A 21,315-nucleotide genomic window follows, 5' to 3' on the forward strand; every position below is an offset into this window, starting at 1 on the left:
GGTTTGCTCTTGTGGAGTGCAGACCGTACTTAACTATGGCTGCTGAACAACAAGAAAATATTAAATTTGCACAGTTTTATTGAACAGTTTGTTTGTTTGTATGACCATAACAACAAATCATACAGTAACAGAGTGGTGACAGACAAAGCTTGGCAAGCTGTGGCAGATGAGTTTAAACTCACAGTGTAAGAAAAAAATGTAAGCAATTTGTTAATTTTCTATGAATATTTTTAATACAGTTTTTGTAATTCTTGATAAGCATATAAAATACATTATTTTGGCCTAAAACTGTTATTTACATGTTCACTGGAGCTTTGATGGCTTAGTCCCACTGGGACGGTATTGGGTTACATTCAACGAAATAACGTGCGATTTTGTCCCTTATTAAGTATAGTTCCGCTTTCTTGAGCGGCGGAAGTCATCGATACATGTTGAGGCGTGGCCTAGTGTACTCAAATTGTTCAGGAAAGCTTGCTGTTCCGTCTCTTGCTTTGATAAAGTTGTGCAGCACACATACAGCTTGAAACAATTTTTTTTTAAGTTACCAGGTTTGCACTGTATTGGTTTTTCCAACACTCTAGACTTCATGCTCATCATACCAAACGCACACTCTACACTTTTACGTCCTCCGTGAGAGTCTGTAATTGAACACTCTTTTTGTATCGTTTTAAAACACGTCGCGGGTAAGGTCGCATGAGATTTTCGAGAAGTGGAAATGCTTCATCACCACAGAAAAAGAATGGTACAGGTTCATTACTGACATTATTTGGAAGTGCTCTTGGAAGAGGGAAGTCTAGGCTATTTTTGGTTTTACACCCATTTACACCCAATGTCGACGAGTGGAAAACTCCTGCATCATTATTTCTTCCGGGGTATCCTACATCAATACTTATAAATGTCCCATCAGCGTCTGCGCAAGCCATCAACACAGTTGAAAAAAAATGCTTATAATTGTAGTAATTTGAACCAGAATGATCAAAGGATCTAATACGAATGTGCTTGCCGTCTATTGACCCTAGGCAGTTAGGCAGGTTCCATAATTCTTCATATCTTTCAGCTATAGTTTCCCATTGATTTCTGTCGGGTACTGGCATGAAAAGAGGTTGTAATACAGACCAGATAGCTTCACATGTTTCAGGAACGATAGCTGCTATTGTAGATACACCTCTAAAGAAGTCGTAAGCTAGTTGATGGTAGCTGCATCCCTCACCCAAAAACCTGAAACATTTACAAACATTTGCAGGGCCGTTACAATTACCAAAAATTTTTTTTCGTTTACATTACATAAAGTTACAGGCTGTTTTTCTTTTTTTCAGTGAAGCAATGCAAGGAAAAATGGAAAAATATAAGGACTGTATTTAGAAGACATATTTTCACAAAACCAGTGTCGGGAGCCGGAGGTTCTTCAAAAAAGGAATACTACTTGGCTGATGTGCTGCAATATCTTGTGCCTATTTTAAAAGGTAACCCTAAAAACATTGGAAGCAACCTACCACCACCTCCTGAAACTGATGACCATCAACAACAAACTCTTCAAGAAGAAAGAACCAGCTGATTATAGCATTAACGAAATTGCTGATGATGTGGATGATGACGCGACTGAATAACCCCAAGAAGCAGTGCCGAACGTACCTGAACCCGCTAATAACAGCATATCACAGTTCCGGAAGAAACAGTTGGGCAAAAGGAAGCCGACTACATCACCGTTGGATGAAGCTATGACCAATTATTTTTAAAGCAAAATCAATGAAGCCTGCTGAAGATAAATTGGTTCCAGTTGCTGACAATGAAGAATAAGTCAGACGAACTTTTTCTGTTGAGTCTTAAAAAAGATATGAAGGAAATGAATTCACGGCAGAAGCGAACTTTTTAAAAGAAGAATTTTTAGTTTGATCGATGAAGTTCTAGATGATAGTCCTTTTTTTTATATAAAATATATTTACAACCATCTACAAATGTTTAATATACATCTTTAGAAGCAAACGCACGATATGTATTCAAGCTCATCACTACAGTCCTCACGATCACCCAGTGTGCTGACTAATATCATTTCTCCGGGAAATCCTGGCCAGGAGAACGAAGAGTACGTTTTCAACACCTTGACCAATGCATTCGGCATACATTAAGTGACATCATAGTCTTTTTAGTGAAATATTTTATAACTTTCAAATAACAATAAATTAAATTCATTTAATCAAACTTACCTTAATGTGATTGTTAATCTTTCGCCCACACCAATTGCGGTTCTGTAGTTAGTATCTTGTTTCAACAGTAGAGGGGTAACTAAATCCAGCAAAAAATCAAAGCTAGCCTTGCTCATCCTGTAGTAGTTGAAAAACTTTTCGGGATATTTTCCCAATTTTTGCAAGGAAATGCCACTGACTGCTGTGTAAATTGCTAGAATTGTATGGATGAACACTAAAAACGTCTATGCAACTTTTTTTTTTCTGTTTTTTAAGCACATAGAGAAGTACTGCCTCCTCCTCGGACGAAGACAATCGGAACAAGTGACTGGAAAACTTGTCAACTTGGGTTTTCTTGTTTATGTACACGTGGGTGTAAACCTTGAAGAAACTCCAGTTGACTGAGTTGCGTTGACATTGCGTTGCTATCACCGGTTGCTTTCGGTATGTACCCGGCCTAAATTAGCATTAACAAAATCACTAATCTCATCCGATTTGAGGTTAAATTTGTGTTGCATTGCAAGTGAGTAGGGTTGTTTTGATACAAGTAAAGTATCGATATTTTTGTTCCGATACCAAGTACAAGATACTCTTGTTTCAATAGCTACTTGGTATCGGAAGACAATGCAGTACTTGGTATCGAATCATATGAATACTTTTGCCTGTTGTTATGCTTATGTTATACTTAAATATGCTTTTGTTTCTCGGAGGGTTACCAGCCGATGAATAGTTCAAGTAATTTATGTGGCAATTAAATGTGTTTCAATGATTATAAATATAATTTTGAAACTAATAGGTTAATATTACTAAATATGGTGTTTTAATGTCATATTTGTTACATAATTTCTGCTCCTCCTACTCGTTTATAGTTCCACTAATAAATTGTTAAGATGTTTTCCTCACAATAACATGCACTGCACTAACTGTTAGGTGGATAAATTAATCCATTAAACCTGAAACTAATATTAATAATTCTTTGGAGTTGTTGTTTGATATCAGTAGCGTAGCCTATATCAGAAATTTCGTTCGGGGGGGGGTCCGAAACCGGGTATCCGGGGGACGTTTTGTGTGTTATTTGCCAATGAGTTCACAGGTAAAAGGTAAATACCAAAAATATGGAGCTTTAGTAACTACGCCTTATAGAAAGTGGAAATATGTAATAGGCAAATTCAACTCTCACAGCAACTCTAGTACCACAAATTTTCTTGTATAGCTACAGAAACTTTACGAAGTTCGATTCTGGCCGAGTAGAAGGCACCAATGTGATGTTGCATTCACTGGATAAGAAAGAAGAAGAACAAAACAGAACTTCACTCAAGCGTATAATTGACACAACTATATTCTGTGGAGAAAATGGAATACCCCTTCGGTGACATTGGGCCACTGACGGCCGAAAACCCTTTAGAAAAGGAGGGCAATTTTCTAGCAGGTCGTAACAGATCAAACTAACGGTCGGAAAATGCATCGGAAAAACTTTACTGATTAGAAGTTCTGCTGCTTTGGATTTCACTGATTGAGGTATTAATGAATGAGTTATAATGACGATTTTTTGTATCTTTACACTGTAGACGAGTACATAATGATCGGAAGAAAACAAAAAATCACTTTCGGTCAGAAATAAAATACACATGAAAAACTCTAATGATTAGAACTTCAACTACTTCGGACTTCAGTTATTGAGGTAAACGTGGTATTTTTGATTTAGTTAGGGCGACGATTTTTTTATCATTAAACTGTACTCGACTAACTATATAATTATCGAGAAAAAAAAATCACTTCCGGTAGGTAAATACCGAAGAAAAGCTCTACAGATTCAAGTTTTGACGTAAAATGACCGCTTAGAATTAAGTTACGACGTTGATTTTAGGTGTCATTAAACTGTAGATGTGTATATAATTATCGACAAAAAAAATCACTTTTGGTCGGAAAATACACTTGAAAAACTCTACTGATTAGAAACTTCAACTAATTTGGACTTCAGTGATTGAGGTAAACGTGGTGTTTTCGGTTAAGATAGGACGACGATTTTTGTTATCATTAAACTGTACACTGTATCTATATAATTATCGACAAACAAAACAATAAAATCACTTCCGGACGGAAAATACTGAAGAAAAGCTCTATACAGATTCAAGTTTTGATGATTTTGGAGTTCACTAGTTGAGTGGTTTTGAGGTAAAAGTGGTACTTAGAATTATGTTAGGACGTTGATTTTAGGTATTAATTCAACGCCGACTAATACATATATAATTATGAAGAAAAAAAATAATAAGATCATTTCCGGTCGGAAAATACCGAGGAAAAGCTCTCTACAGATTCAAGTTTTGACGATTTTGGATTTCACTGGTTGAGTCGTTGAGATAAAAGTGGTACTTAGAATTATGTTAGAACATTTATTTTGGATATCAATTGAACGCCGATTAATAACTATATAATTATCTAAGAAATATTGAAAAAATCACTTCCGGTCAGATAATACACCGGAAAAACCGGAAAAAACTCTACTGATAAAAAGTTGTTCAACCACTCAACCGGTGAAGTCCAAAATGGTCTAAACTTGAATCTGTAGAGAGCTTTTCTTCGGTATTTACCGACCGAAAGTGATTTTTTCTCGATAATTATATAGTTAGTCGAGTACAGTTTAATGATTAAAAAAATCGTCGCCCTAACTAAATCAAAAATACCACGTTTACCTCAATAACTGAAGTCCAAATTGGTTGAAATTCTAATCAGTAAATTTTTTCAAGTGTGTTTTCCGACCAAAAGTGATTTTTTTTCGATAATTATATACACGTTTACAGTTTAAAGACACCTAAAATCAACATCGTAACTTAATTCTAAGCGGTCATTTTACGTCCCCAAGACGAATTTGAACGAAGTGGACGCTAATTTAAACTGTTCGCCGTGTTACGGTTCAGGTTACTTTGCGACGTCACGTGACCCTGCCCTATAGAAATACCGTGATTACACAACACTATCCGAAAGGCCGAGCCCAAAAGTATCGTTTGATACTTTATGATTTAAACGAAAGGACAATAATTATATTTTTAACAACGGTCACTTTAATCAATTTATCAATCAATTTAATGTTTGTAGATAAGAGTAATGATAACTTTCCTTTTTTTCTCCTGCTTCATGCTTAATTTTTTAATGTCTTAAAATTTCGGGGGGGTCCGGACCTCCTGGACCCCCCCCCTTCGCTACGCCACTGTTTGACATAGTGTTTTAACAACAGTATGAAGACTACTCCATTACACAAAATTTACCACGAATGACTACAGAAAGACGTGGATCGACTCTTTGTACTCGTTACTATCACGTATCGATACTTTTCATCCACTACCTGAGTAGTATCGAGTACTTTTTTCCGATACCGATACTTTCGTGGTATCGGAACAACACTAGCTGCAAGTTGCAACTGATACTGGTAAGTCTAATCTTGCCGCTATATTACCCGAAACGTTTTTCGAGTTCTGCCAAAATTACCCGACGTGTTGTCATTAATTATTCTACTATATAAAAGTCTAAATGCGTGTTTTTTTTATTTATTACTTATTTACAAAACGAAATTAATATAAATAATGTAATAAAATACCGATAAAATAAACCTTACTAAATAAAAACTGTTAACAAAGCCAAAAATAATTTAAAAAATACTCACAAACACCCTATATCTCAGGTCCGACACCAAGAGCACCATCAGGAATATGACAGCTTTGATATTAACTTTTTTGTTTACCTCTTTTTATACATTTACTAATTGTATTTTCCCCAAATTCCAGATAACTTCAGCATTGCTTTTGAAGGCTCAAGTGCATTTAAGTACATCCCCAATGTTTTATCCTTGTATTTAAAAAATGGTTTTCAATCATATACGTTCAACAGAAATATTTTAAAAGATATATTCTCAAATCATACTACAGTAGAACTACAACACACTTTATACCAACGCTCTAATCTTCCGGTTACATAGGAGTATGAATGTGGTAGTGTTTGTAAAAAAAATATTGCGCATACGTCTTATTTGGACAAAGATGTGGGGAAAGTACTTGGATTTGAATGATTTCCGTAAATTTTCACAGGGGTTCAGGTCCAGTTCAGAAAGCAAACACAATGTTCTTTCTATGTCCTGTTAATTTACTAAATACTACAAAGAGGAATGTAGTAGTTATGCTCACGAGAAGAAACCAGTAAACGTTTCCCACCATAGCTACGTTAAATTTAGAACACCCAGTTGCTTGTTAGAACACAGTGCTTAGAGATCGTGTATAAAACATCGTAGTTGCACTCAGTTGTAAACCTGATGAGACAATGAGAATACCTCTTCACCGAGATATTGCACCTCTTCACCGAGATTTTGTACCTTTTCATCGAGATTTTGTACCTCTTCACCGAGATTTTGTACCTCTTCACAGTATATTCTGTTGTCTATGATACCGAAATGATGCAGAGTTTATTTTAAGCTTTTTCGCCACCATAATTTTTGAATCTCTTCAGACGAACATGACTCCAGATAACGAGTCAAGTCTGTGACAGGGTCATATTCAAAACGATGCACTAAGAAAAATGTGCACTGGAGCTTAACTCAACATTCACAGTTCGTATAACGTTTACATTAAATCAAAATTCTTGTCTAGTTATAAACAATGTTCATTTACCGCAGATAACTGAAGTAAATTATCTAGAAATGCGCTTAGATAGAAGACTTACATGGAAATCCCACTCGTGAACAAAAAATATAGAAGCTAAACTTAAAAACAAATCAAATGGATTGGTTATTTGGATTTAAATCAAAACATAGTTTGAAGAACAAGTACTATCATATAAAACTATCGTAAAATCGGTATTGTGGCATATTGTGTACAGTTAAGGGGCACAGCAAGCAATTCGAATTTGCAGGTAATTTAACAGTATCAATCGAAATTATTAAGAAACATTGCAACAGCCCCTTAGTATGTATCCAATAAAACATTACATCTAATTCTGAACATCGCAACAGACAAAGACGAAATTATCAAATTCAGCCTAAATTAACCTGCTATCTTGGAACTATCTTTTAGGTTCTTGAATTAATTACATTAGTGTTAACAATGTTTAACAGGTAAATGAATTTTAATAATTGTTGATGTTGTTTCCGTATATAATATTTACTTATTGCTCTTCATAAAAAGAATACATTGTAAATAAATAAATGTAATAAGAAAAGATTAAAAGATTGCGAGAAGTTACAATCAAAACCTATATGAATACGTACATTTAAAAAAGATTTCTAATGCACTCTAGATTATTATTGGGTGTACAATGGTTTCTTGTTTTTATAAACGCAGACTTAGATTTCAATTGCATGCTGTCTCACTATCCTTGTTTGTGGTTCAACAACACGTATTTATTATTACAATTTACTACAATATACAGCTCACAGTCAAACTTCTATATTTATAAAATAAATACAGTTTATTAAATGACCAATATTTAAAATCATATTTTAACTGTACCAGTAATTATGATCCTATATACGAGGATCATTAACGTAACATTAGAGGTCCTAATATCGATTGTCTTTATTCAGGATGCAAACCACTGGATAGTTCTGGGAATGATGGTTTGTTACTGGTACAAATCAATTCTAAGTCTTCTGAATATCCAGAGCCAGACCATGACGATGGGCAGTTTTCAAAAGAGGATGGTTGTTGTCCAGAGCTTTCCAGTCCTAATGTTGTAATGCCTGAAGATGTGATTACTCTGGTAAGACTTGTATATCAATTAAACCGTTGATAATAGAATTTAGCTGAAGTCTAGACATTTATTTTAACTGCTAGGGGTTTCCTTTTTCCATACAGATTTTGTCACTGATGTTTATCACAGATACATTAATAAAACTACTAAATATCTTAAAAACTTCAAAACTGATAATAATATTTACGTCATAACTTTTACATATACTATGGGACCTAAGGGAGGTTGGCCATGCAGAAAAGTGTGACTTTTGATTATTGTTCTATGCACTTTAGTATTAAAGAAAACCAGTATTGTTAACTTGTGAAGTAATCTGCAGCATGACAGGAGAAAAGGGTGGATCGAGTAGCGATTTTGAGAAAGAACCATCTTGGCTTTAGTTTACCATTATCTTCGCTGTAACATTAGATTTTGAATTTGTATACTACAAAAACATTGTTTAGAAAGAAGTTTCTTCGTATGAAAGTTAATTTAATTACTTTAAGTCAATTTTTTTTGTTATGGTTACAGTATGAAAAATATTGTCTTTATAAAAACCTTTTTTAATCTCGGTGGAGGCAATGGCCCCTTCCCTTGAATCCGCCACTGGTGGGAGGGGGATTAATATGACGGAGAAGGAGCGCAAGACCGAAGTACTTATATTCATTAAAAATAAGATACAGCCTTGATTTAAACATAGCTTTATGTACAAATAGACTACAAAAAATGTCCTGTTCATAATTCTTCTATATTACACAAAAATGTAATTTAATTCCTATTTTATAAAAATTAAATATATGTTTTATGTGTTATATTGCACAATGTTATTTTTAACGCCCAACTCTTGAGAATTGGTTATTTAGTAGCAGATATTAAAAGTGATTACGAGAAAAACATGTATTATTAACTTAAGTAATAATCACTTGCAAAGGTAGGCCTAAGTCACAAAATAAGCCTCACTGCAAAGCATTTACGAGTATTTATGATAGTTTTTTTTGTGATACACTCCTCTGCCATGTTTACAATCCCCGGTCCTCCCACCAGACATGGACCATTTCCCAGGTTGACATCATCATTCTCCGTAGACTATAGTCGAATAGATATAACTTCCGTATCGGCGTTGTGGGGCGTTCTGACGTTGGAGTGAGAGGGAGAACTGCCTGGTTGGCTACCTGACCAATAGGAGCGAGGAGCGTCTGACGCGGTTGCCATAGCAACAGGCACTGTTGCCACATCGGCAAAGGCATATTGGCAAAAGCGGTAGGCTTATTTTACTGCACGCTGGTACATCTGGAGGGTTTGTTCCTAATTATTGCTTGTTATTTGCTTCAAAGCAAACCACAGACTACCATGAAGAAATGAACCATGACACTTTTTCAAAATGGTTCAGAGAATCACTTCTACCTAACCCTTCTGCTCCATCGGTTATTGTTATGGACAACGCCCCATACCACTCCAAGATTTTAGATAAGGCCCCAACGCAACGTAACAAAAAAGCGGAAATTCAGGCGTGGCTTCGCAAACATAACATACAATTTGCAGAAGATTTTACAAAAGCCGAGTTGTTACAAATATGTGAAATGAATAAACCACCGGTCCCCAAGTATATTATAGATGACATGGCTAAAGCCCAAGGACATAAAATTGTCAGACTGCCACCTTACCATTGCCATTTCAATGCAATAGAGATGGTTTGGGCACAAGTTAAGGGACACGTTGCTCGGAACAATAAAACATTTAACATGACTGAAGTTAGGAGGTTAACCGAAGAAGGACTTCAACAAGTTACAACCGTAGAATGGACGGATATCGTAAAGCACACAAAAAATCTATTTTAGAAGCGTGGGCACAAAAAGGTCTCATTGAAACAGCAGTAGAGGAAATGATAATTCACGTGAATGGAGATGACAGTGACAGTAATACTAGTGACCTTGAAGATTTTGCTGACGAATATAGAGTGCAAACTGACCAAGGAACACAGGAAATATACGTCAACAGAATGTATGCTGACGGTGTTTGAAGTATTTTGACAGCCCCTGCAATAAATATATTCGTGCTGTGAATGCAATATTAGGTTTTCAGAGTACCCAAATTATTTGTCCTTTACGATATCCGAATTATTTAGTAGTTGTAGATTACTATATAGTATAATGGTAACATATTAATATCGCACATATTTGTGTTAAGTTAGAGAAACTTTCGTTTCTGATTACTAGTGTAAACAATCAAAAGACAACACACACTGACGCGTTGTTTGTTGGTAAGTACGCTGGCGCGCACCGTCTGATATTCTCTTCTCAGTGTTCGGAAAGAAAGTGACCGCTCACGGCAGTGCCCGCACCAACGCGGCAACACCGCGGCATCAGTCTCCCCACTGCTCGCTGCCCCTCCACACGTTTCTAATACGGAAGTTACATCTATTCAACTATAAGTGTTAATTCAAACCAAAAGCTATACCTGTTCCAAATTTCAGCACAATCCATTTAGCAGTTTCAGCATGATTATAGGACAAACCTCCAAACATCTAAACATACAAACATCCAAATGTAGAAACATTCAAACTTTCTCATTTATAGTATTAGTGGGATTTTAAGACTAATTTAACTGATGCTTAAAAAATATTCAAAGAAGGTTGAAATCGGTTTTCTTAATCACTGAGGTACATACAACAATGATTAAAAGTCAAACCGCTCACTCTTTTCATGCTCAACCCCCAGAATACAGTACGTAGTTTAGTTGTGTTATTTAGGTTTTACAAGAATTAAGTTTGTGTTTTATAGTTATAATTAAAATTTGACATCAAAATGTAATGTTCAATTTGTTTAAATCTTCGAGTTACCTTATTTTCAATATTGTAAAATATAAGTAGGGTAATAATAAAACCCACAACGATTTGTAAAGTGAGTATTTAATCATTGTTATTCAGGCTTGTCTCAAATGAATTAAATAAACACCAATACAAGTCCAACCAAGTGCTTAAGTTAATTTTATACATACAGTAAGAGTTTGTAATAAGCTAGCATGTCCAATCTGAACAATATGTATATTTTAAAACTGACTTCCATGTACTGTGTTTCTAATACATTTTCTACCCCGACTTGCTGACTGCACACATAAATCATATATCTAAAATTGGAATACGTTTGCAATGAACTCAATATGTTTAGTTTACTTTGGTTTTTGACCTGTCTTTATAAGCTTAAATTAAAATTAACCCATAACAGTCTAATGTAGTCATACTAACACAAGTGTAAATGCAGTACTTGCACACAGCAAGGTCATCTAACTATATTAATCAGGGCTGTAGCTGGTTAAACCAGCTAATATATCAATTGTTCAACCCGTAACAGCCTAATAATATAGCGATACGGATACAAGTAAACAAACAGTACTTACATGCAACATACAATGCATACTTAAATCATGGCCATCTGACTATAAGTTACCATCTCGGTTGTAAAGGTTAATCTGCGCTCAACCCTTGATTATGAAACCTTCCTAAGGTTTCACTTGTTTGGATCTAGCTATTTCAAACTTAGAATACCAAGCTCTCTGTAACTTTGTTTCAGCCTTAGGATGAGCATGACTCCCAAGCTTTGAATAAGTTCTGCCAAGTTTGATCTCAATCCACATTACAGTAGGAATGCGTGTAACTTTGGCTACAACCATGGCCAGTGAGGGAGCTGGCGGAGCATGGAGCGGGGAATAACTTTGTGCGTTTCTGCAAACATAGACTAGGCAATGCCACTGCTTATTTTCCCCGCTTGCTAGTATACCCAGATGGATGGTTTTTAATATCGCTGTGCAACTTTGGCCTTCTCCGGTTGAGCGTATAATAATAATCTTTATTACGTAGAGACAATTAACAATTGCATTGCATGCGTCAACGGAGTAAATTAAGGAAATAGGCCTACATAATTTAAATTTCAACATACATTTCCTGTTCTAAGTCAGAAAACATTCATGTTACTTAATGTTTTCAAAAATTATAAGAATTGTTATCCTAGCGGCTCATCATGAACTCATACACAGAGTAAAATGCCTTTGACACCAGGAGTTGTTTCAGACGAGTTTTGAGATTTTTTGGTCATTGAGTTGTTTTATATCATTATGGACTTATTAAAATTAGTCTGACACCAACTTGAAATGGCAGGCGTTCACAAGCTACCGTTCTGTGTTGTTTGATTTGAAAGTTGTTCCTGCCTTGAGTGCTCTACTGATGGCAACCCTGTCCTGTACCAACTCATATTTATGTCGACAGAACAGGAGAACCTCGAGACTATAGAGGCAGGGTAAAGTCAGTATTCCAATTTCCCTAAAGGCCTCTTACATGACTCTATAGGGTTAAATTTGAAAAGAATTCTGACAGCTTTTATAGATGCATAGCTAAACATTCCTCCTAATGTACCTTAGTCTAAGGCGAGCTTAAAACAAGTACAAAATAAGTTTTATATACGGTTTGTTTTAGACTTCTAACCATTTCTAAAAACCGACCTACTCAAGTAATTTGATTTGTGAAACACCACCAATTTCAGTCAGGTATTTTCGGCTAGTGTATCATTGAACCATTACTTGTTAAACAAACATGTGTATGGGTTTATTAGCACTGCCCAAGTTTATATTTCGACAATGATATGGCACTAATATTTTGTTATTTTGGTTTGCCTCAGGAGAATGAAAACAAACTACCTGATATAAATGTATATCAACAGAAGAAAACTTTGGCTCAAGGGATGTTGGACCTAGCATTGTTAACTGCCAACGCAAATCAGCTACGTTACGTCATAGACGCAGGATATATGCATGAATACTATTATACCAATTTGACTTTAATCGCTGCCAGTGTTATCTTGCAGGTAATAGAGCTTATTATACAATTTTAGATTATTAACCAACAATACACCAATTATATATTAATATGCCACTATCATTTTCTGCTGGTGAAATGATACTTACTACATGGAGTTTATATTGTCAGCAAGTATGGCAATGGTTTAGTCTCAAAACCATTACTGTATAATCTGCAAATAGGCCTACACTTATTTGTATGTGTTTAATTCATTATTTTAAATTACTAGTGCTATTAATATTAATATGTATTTACTAAGAAATCAGTGAGGCTGCTTTTGAATAAGGTAATAGCTATTGGTGATGGGAAAACCAAACATTTTTGAATCTCAAATCCGATTCCAAATGTTTTTGTAATCATTACTGATTATCGAACCGTAATAGCTTTATTGGCCTAAATATGATTTAAACAAAAATATAACCATTCTAATTTTAGTAATTCATGGTTAATTTCGGACTATTCAGCCTCTTAACCTAAGAAGGCTGTCTGATAATATAGAAATATAATTTAAGAATATCACTCTATTTTAAAAGAATTCGTAAACGTCAGAGCAATAGCTATATTTGAAGAACTAAGTCATATCCCTTACCTTCTACTTTTATTAGATAGATTATAAAATAGACTTCCAAAATATACCTTTTATCTACAAAACAATATAGGCATATATTTTATTTCACTTTTTAAACTTGAAAAGTTTTAAAATGTTCAAACCATCTCTCATATAAAATATCAACATTATATGCACACACACACACACACACACACACACACACACACACACACACACACACACACACACACACACACACACACACAAAATATTTTGATGTATACAAAACATTAGTGATCACGTGAGTCCCGTCGAGCAGCTGTCTTCCACAAATCTTTTAGGTTTAGTATATATACAGTTTTTAAAACACAAAGTATGGCACCAACACTTTATATTGTTCAGTAATTTGTGTACTACCCCCATGAGACGATCTCCGCATTTCCAATCAAAATCTTTGTTGACAATACGCTGGATTTGAGATTTGGCTCCGACACATCACTATTGTCTATCAAATGTGTGTTCTTTATAGATAGCCTATTGCAGTCTTAATTCCAATATCTAGGACCCTTCATAATAAATCTTATATAGGTAGCCTATTGCAGTCTTAATTCCAATATATATAGGACCCCTCATAATAAATCTTAAATGGTGTACCATGATCATTTTCAATTTTTATTTCTTATCCACCTTACATGATCATATTTACTTATTTATTCCAGGCAAAATATATTACGATATGCAGGAGACCCTCCCAATAAATCGAGTAAGAAAAGTCCCAATATCCAAAGGCCTAAATATAAGCCAATTGACACTTTTCAAGCGTAATAAGAAATGAGTGCTCAATTCAGTCAGTCCAACTGTTCAGCTTTATATATAAATAATAAATACTGCAGAGTTCAAATATTACCGAGATTACCATAGTTAGCCATTAAAAACTCTAAAATATGACAATTTGACAACTGGTATAATGGTTTCGTCAAATTAAGTCTTAAACAAGGTTAAGTGTACAAAAATTTAAAATAACCCTCAAGCTAAAACTATGACATCGAATGTACCGAAACATAAAAATATTGTGTCAAATGTGTAAGAAAAAACTCACAAAAATGTAATGATATAAGAATAAGCATTACTGCTTCTCGCAGACAATAGTAACAAATAAAGTTTTCTACGTTTTTAGTAGTGACGGATTAACTTTTTTTATTTTCCATCTAAAAATAAACTTGCTTTTCTTGGTTTACTGCATTTTCTCAAGATATTTCAGCTTAAACTGTTGAAATATGTCATGTGTAGGGATTGACAATCGTAGTATTTCTTGGTTTCTGATGAGAACAGTCTGAACAATCAAAATTAGTGTGGTAGTATAATTCATCTTTGCAAATCCTGAAGATACTCCCACAATATTGCATCTTTTCCATGTAAAATACCAAATTGTATGAAACTTTGAGAAAAGATGGGTCTTTTTCGTTTAAGGGCCAGCACAAAAGACCCTAGCTTGCCTATTCAAAACTCAGATCACGTGATGCTTGCCCGCTGCGCAGCGCTGCTTGCTCTTTTAGAAAAAAAATTAACTCGAGCTTGCAAAGTCCAAGCCCAGATCAACTCACCACGCTAAAACAGACAGAACTAACGCAGGTTACATTACAGGCAAAAGATAAGCGGCGCGCGTTTATCACTGATGAGATAAGACAAGTTTATACTAGAAGTAGTACCTGGACTACTGCCCTAGGAACTAATAACACCAAAAAGACGATTAAATGCACTGTCAGTCAGGTATAGTATGTTTGTAAGGTGCTGGCCCTTAAACGATAAAGACCCGAAAAGATTTGTATGAGCCTTTTGAGAATCTATTTGTTACATATGATTGATAGGTGTAGTTTATACCTATGTGTGCAAATGAGACTATATATGTACAACATTTTTATTTTCTTATTTTTTAATCAGAAGAAACCCAAATCCTGCAATAGGTAAGGATATTATGACCACAGTTCAACAATGTAATGTTATAATCAGCTCATTGTAGCAGCTAAAATCAAAACAGCTGATTGTTGTGGCTCACAAACAGTCCTGTCACATAATGACAGTAGATACTTGGCATTTTAATAGTGCGTTATCTCTGTTATACATCAACCGATTTTCTTAAAACTTGGTATCCCTGGATTTGTTATTAAATTTTCTAACTAAAATGTTATAATTGAAGTTTTCTTACAATATACCATTTTAAGACATTTAAGCTTAAACTTTTTAAGAAGTAAGCATTTTAAAAATAAAGCTTTTATAAAGTTGATTATTTCTGTAATTAGCCCTCTACCTGTACGTTATAAAGGTATATTTTAACTTCAACTTATTACAACTAGCTGTTCTCAAATTAAGATGATTAGGTGAGAAGCAAAAATAGCGGTTATTCTGGTAATTATTGAGATTTTTTAAAGTTTTAATATGGTACTTTAATTTTCCTTTGGTCCAGAAACAATTCCTGAAAATGTGTGAATGTGTACTTAATGAGGTTATGTTACTGTGGCATGATACAGGGCCGTTTTTTACCGACATTCACAAGGAAAATAATAGATAATCTCCCTACGAGTTTATGGTCTTTTTAACAAATATGATGCAATATTGTGTACATTATGTAATTATTTTACAGGTAATGTTAGGTAAATAATCAAATATAATTGAATTAATCTAACAAATTATTGTTCACAGATTTCAGTAGGCATGCTATTGCTGTGGAACAGTACATTCAACATAAACAAACAACACCACATTGTCCCAGCAAATACAATAAACAATTTTACAACCTCAGGAATCTTTCTAATAACTGTAATTAATGTGTTTATTTCAGCATTTGGTTTACCAGACAGATCAATGGTTTTATCTAGTCAAATTGTAACTAAAGGGATGTTGCAAACAATATGTAAAGATAATTTTGAGTTACAAACAAACGCAACAAATTAAAACATTAAGTTTGATGACAAAACTACCTATTGAGAGAGTGCTATATTGATTGTTTTTGTATTAATTTTATGGTTTTGGTTTTTTACCATTAAGGTAATTGATTGTGCATTTGATTTAATTTTAACCTTAAGCAGTTATACAAAATATAATCTTGTAACATTCATACCATAGCTAGAATAGTATTGGCAGTAATAAATAATAATAATAAATATATGTTTTAAAAATAAATATATGTTAGAAATATAATATTGACTTAAAATACACTAAATATTGAAACAAAATGATCTTGGAGGAAGCTTGAATAAAGTATGTAACTAGTACTTGTCCTGCAGACAATACAAAATTTATTACACCTGCCAGTGCAGCACAAGTAACCCATTACTTCTGACAAAATACCTGATTTTTAACACTTCATGCAAAATAAGTAAATTTTTATCAAAATTTTATCATGATAGTGATAAAAATAGATAGATTTATATGAAATGTACCAAAGAAATAATCATCATCAAAACCAGGCCAAGTATAAATTTTCAATGAGTTTAATTTGCAAAAAATGATGTGAAAGGTTGAACACAATACGAGTTAAGCAAATCAAAGTAACTTTTCAAGAACGTTGAAAAATTCCCTAGAAAATCAACTCCAGCCCCAGGCTTATTACCCTAAAGATATTAGGAAACACTGTGGCTTAAATACCAGCATTGCTTAGGCTTTATATCACAGGATATTTAAATTTTCAATGTTAAACAGATAACTCTGTTTATAATTTTAAAAATATACCCGCAAACGTAACCAAAGCAAGAGGATCTATTCAAACTACAATTTTTAGTTTTTAAAAGACTCTTCCAATCAACACGATTTGAATTTTCAGTTGAAATAGGCTATTCCAGAAAACCACACCGTACAGTCTTAAACATATGTGGGACTGGATTTTTTTGCATTTCACTTCTCAACTGTAAAAAATTATACCAGCAGACCTTTTGCAATATTAAAACAAAGTATCATGTATTCTGGCCTTTGACATGACAAAACTATGTGAAGATATCATGTCTATGAAAAAATTGATTTATATGTAATGATTAAAATGATTTATTTTGTGTTATTTTAGATTTTAAAAATCAATAATTAAATGTGATTGATTATAATTTTGAATTAATGTTACACTTACTTACACTAGTTTTCTAAATTGTTATGAATTAGAAATAATAAATAAAATATGTTAGCAAAACTATTAATACCAATGTTTTTATTTAAAATCCCTCCTTTCAACTAAGAAGTATGTATTATGTTAATGGTAGAAATTAGTTTATAATAGTCTATAGGCCACTTTTTAAAGGAATTTTTATAAAATTATTTCAATCTAATATATGGTAAATATGGATGTTTTCTTTACGTGTTAAAACATTTTGGAAACGTGTTTCTAGCATTGGAATCTATAATTTTCTTCAAGTGTAAAATACTCTGATGGTACTGTGTAAGGTTAAGCATACACAAAAAATTCTCTGAGTGGGAGTGGTAAATAAATAATGGTCAGAGATGAGCATTTTGGTTTGTTTAAAATTTAACATCTTTATAAAAACTATTAATTGTTGTTACCTGAGCAAAGGCATGTACACATCAATACACTATAGAAAACCTTTTTATTTTTTATATAAAGATATAGGCAATACAAAATAAACCATTTTCATATATATATATATATATATGAATAAAAATGGTTTATTTTGTATATATATATATATATATATATATATATATATATACTAGCTGTTTCCCGCGGCTTCGCACGCTTTTCGTAAGTTTTGCCCGCGTATGAGCATTTCTGGTTGAAGTAAATTATATTTCCAACCCCGATGTAGATTTTACCTTGATGTCACGATCAAGAAAATATGTCAAAAATGTATTGTACATGCATAATGTATTTTATTACAAAGTGGTCTACCACTCAACCTTTAAGTTCAACCAAAAATTTAGTTTAGACAATTATACATCATAACTTAGCGCCTTCAAATAGTGTTTCACTGTTTAATATACGTATCTATCTCGTAATTGCAGGTTATAATGTGCAGGCGCTTTGAAAACTTTTCTTCATTTTATTCGTTTATATTCACGACATAAGCGAATAATTCAGATAATAACTATCCTATCTTCTAAGTTAGACTAAATTACGGATACATGTGAAATTTGATTGAAATTGGTTCAGTCGTTTTGGAGTTTATTGGCAACATACATCGTGACTCAAGATTTTTATATATATAAGATATACCAGTTTGGAATATTTCAAGTCTTGTTATTATTTTATGTTTATAATTTTTATAAAAGTCTTACTTTTCAATAAAAAATAGTTTTTAATTTAACGCAAATTCCTTTTTTACATGTCTATTTTTAGGACTTCCAGATACACTTCTTTTAAATTAAATAAGTAGAATATCCATTTAGGAATAAAATTGAAACTGCTTATAAATATTATGTGGGCCCACATACTTGGGAGAGAGTATATGCTGTTTATGTGATACCATTTTTTACCAAATAGTTATGACACGCCACGAAAACACTATTTGTAACATCCAAGAAATAATCTGCCTATTTCCAACAGGAGCTAAACATGATTGAGCTTTCCTAAGTTTTATAAAATCATCTTGAGTGATTTCTGATTATTCTTAAGATTCAAGTACCGGTACTTATACATGTATAAATATAAACAAAAATAAATAAGATTAAGGTGCTTCCATATAAAAGGTTCTTTTTGTTTTGTTTATGAGCTAGCACTTGGAAAACCCGAAATCCTGTACTTAATTTAATTATAAAAGAACCTTCGGTTTCCTACATTATGATGGAAGTGTAATTGTCAAATGAGGGTTGTATCAGTTGATTTTGACACCATTTGACTTTATTCCGCAATTGCAAATAGATAATTGTTTTTGTTAAAATTGTGTACTACACAGGTCTGCGTTGAAAAACTTGTTGCATATTTAACTAGTGGGTTTAACATTATTTTTTGTGCTGATTATGGAAAAATAGTGAAATCCATCACTCATAGATAAATCACAAGCTTACCTGAAATTTTCTTATTTTAGGAGTTTACTGGTTCCGTATGCGTACAATTAATTTTTTTTATTATAGCCAGTGTTAGTAGTCAATTTATTCTGAATTATAGATCTTTAATGATGAACAACAGGTAACTAAACAATGAGAGTATGTTATTTACAAACAAAAATGTTTTTAAATTTATTTGAATAAGACAATGAATATTAACTAGGTAAATCCAGTTCATACTGGGACAAGACATGTCTTTGTCTGTTTGCCCCCTATCCAGTCCTACTGTCTGCAGTCCGGATAGAACAGCAGGGAGGTAAAATCTAGGGTTCGAAAAGGAGAGGCAGTTTCCAAGTTCAGATCAGACCCGAATTGATGCAAAAACAAAAGCGGAAGCAAACACAGCACCGATGATTAACGGATCAACAGGCTTTCATCATCGCCGAAAGGACATAAAGGGAAGGCGTCAGCATTTGCTTTATGATGACTGTTCTCCTACCTAAACGTTCCCTAACACGACAGTTGCTAGTTCAACTCAAGCTCGAAAGTAAGGAACGCTCGTGCCAACGTACGTCAAGCGACCCAACTGCCTCGAAAAGAAACGATAATCTAAATAAAAACTAAATGCGAACACTAGTTTGCTCGAAACTAATGAACGCGCGCTGGTGCCAACGTACGTCAAGTGACCCAGCGGCCTCGAAAAGAAACGTTAAACTAGATCAAACTAAATTCAAACTCCTCGTTACTAATAATACAATTTTGTCCTATTCGTACTGATTTATTTTCTTGCCATATTTTATATCTAAAATAATATTCTAGTTATGTAATCTCATTTACTGATCGTATCGTTAGTGACTAGGCAAGTACAGGCAAACACGTGTTTTGGCAGGCAAAATGAGAACTTACTACGGCTAGGATTTACTTGCACCTTATTGGGTCGCATCGTGGGACTGTGACTCCGGCTCGACGACTCCGACTGAGAGCGAGTTAGCCAGGCACATCGCACTTAAATACTGTAATACCTGAGCTGTCCGCTGTAAGGCGCTTCAGCCCTTGAAGCGAACTCCAGTGGACTTATTTTGAAACTCCGTGTTGTTTGATACCTGGTCGAGCTGAACCCCGCCAGCTGACGTCTCCTGTGTTGATGTTGAGCTACTGGAGTATAATTGTAGGTGGAAGAAATAAGGATCTTAACATGTCATTAAACTAAAAATATTTTCCTTTCCAAATAAAAAAATTTTATATAAGCCCCTGTAAAAAAAATGACATGTAACATGATAGGCGTCGTGAAGAATGCAGAGAGCCGTTACATTGGTTGCAGCCAGTGACTGTGTGGAGTTAGCCACTGTAGTGTACACATCAAACAGTTTTGTAAGAAATGACTACTAGAGGTTGTGTCAACTCTCCTAACCTTCTGTTACATTTGTGGGTCTTATACCGTTAAGAAGCAACAAAGGAACATTTCAAATTTTATTCAGTAGGTCTATTTGCATACTTTGGTATTAAATTAAGGGACCAAGTTAAATCTTGGGCTCCCCATTTAGTGTTCTGTGCGTTAAAGAACTGGTTTTAAGGTAAGAAGAAATCATCTTGTTTTGGAGTAACCATGATATGGAGAGAGCCAAAAAAGTGATGACTGTTAATTTTGTTCCTGTTCAATGGAAGGTTTCAATTTAAAATGGGGAAGGACATTTCACACCCAACCTACATACGTTCGGCTATTCGCCCTGTTGCTCAAGGACCTGGCTTGTCTATTCCTTCACCTCCAGATACCTTGGACAATATTTTAGATGAATTAGACCAGTAGTAGCAGCGATATTTATAACAACTACAATCCAGATACCAACAGCCCTAAACTTTTCTCTCAATCAAACTGGAACGATTTTTTACAAGATATGGGCCTCCAAAAGGATTTAGCAGAAATTTTAGGGTCTAGACTTAAAGAAAGACATATGTTAACCTCCGGTGTTTTATTTTCATGGTACCGAATTAGGGAAAAACAATTTGTCTTTTTTTACACAAGAGGGTGACAT

The 21,315-nt window shown here is 34.0% G+C and overlaps 2 protein-coding genes across 2 annotated transcripts; one reads left to right on the forward strand and one right to left on the reverse strand.

Annotated features, from left to right (window-relative positions):
- Positions 1–611: 611 nt before the first annotated feature.
- Positions 612–2,360, reverse strand: LOC124365916 (protein ANTAGONIST OF LIKE HETEROCHROMATIN PROTEIN 1-like). Its single transcript, XM_046822076.1, has 2 exons — positions 2,205–2,360; positions 612–1,218 (listed from the first exon to the last, which is right to left on the reverse strand). The coding sequence occupies exons 1-2, from the start codon at positions 2,318–2,320 to the stop codon at positions 612–614; spliced, it is 723 nt and encodes a 240-aa protein (XP_046678032.1). The 5' UTR covers positions 2,321–2,360.
- Positions 2,361–7,755: 5,395 nt separating this feature from the next.
- On the forward strand, positions 7,756–17,477 carry LOC124364604 (ninjurin-A-like). Its single transcript, XM_046820206.1, has 3 exons — positions 7,756–7,928; positions 12,569–12,754; positions 15,998–17,477. The coding sequence occupies exons 1-3, from the start codon at positions 7,905–7,907 to the stop codon at positions 16,247–16,249; spliced, it is 462 nt and encodes a 153-aa protein (XP_046676162.1). The 5' UTR covers positions 7,756–7,904; the 3' UTR covers positions 16,250–17,477.
- The last annotated feature ends 3,838 nt before the right edge of the window (positions 17,478–21,315 follow it).

The sequence above is a fragment of the Homalodisca vitripennis genome, chromosome 1 (assembly GCF_021130785.1).
Source record: "Homalodisca vitripennis isolate AUS2020 chromosome 1, UT_GWSS_2.1, whole genome shotgun sequence".
Taxonomy (NCBI): Eukaryota; Metazoa; Arthropoda; class Insecta; order Hemiptera; family Cicadellidae; genus Homalodisca; species Homalodisca vitripennis.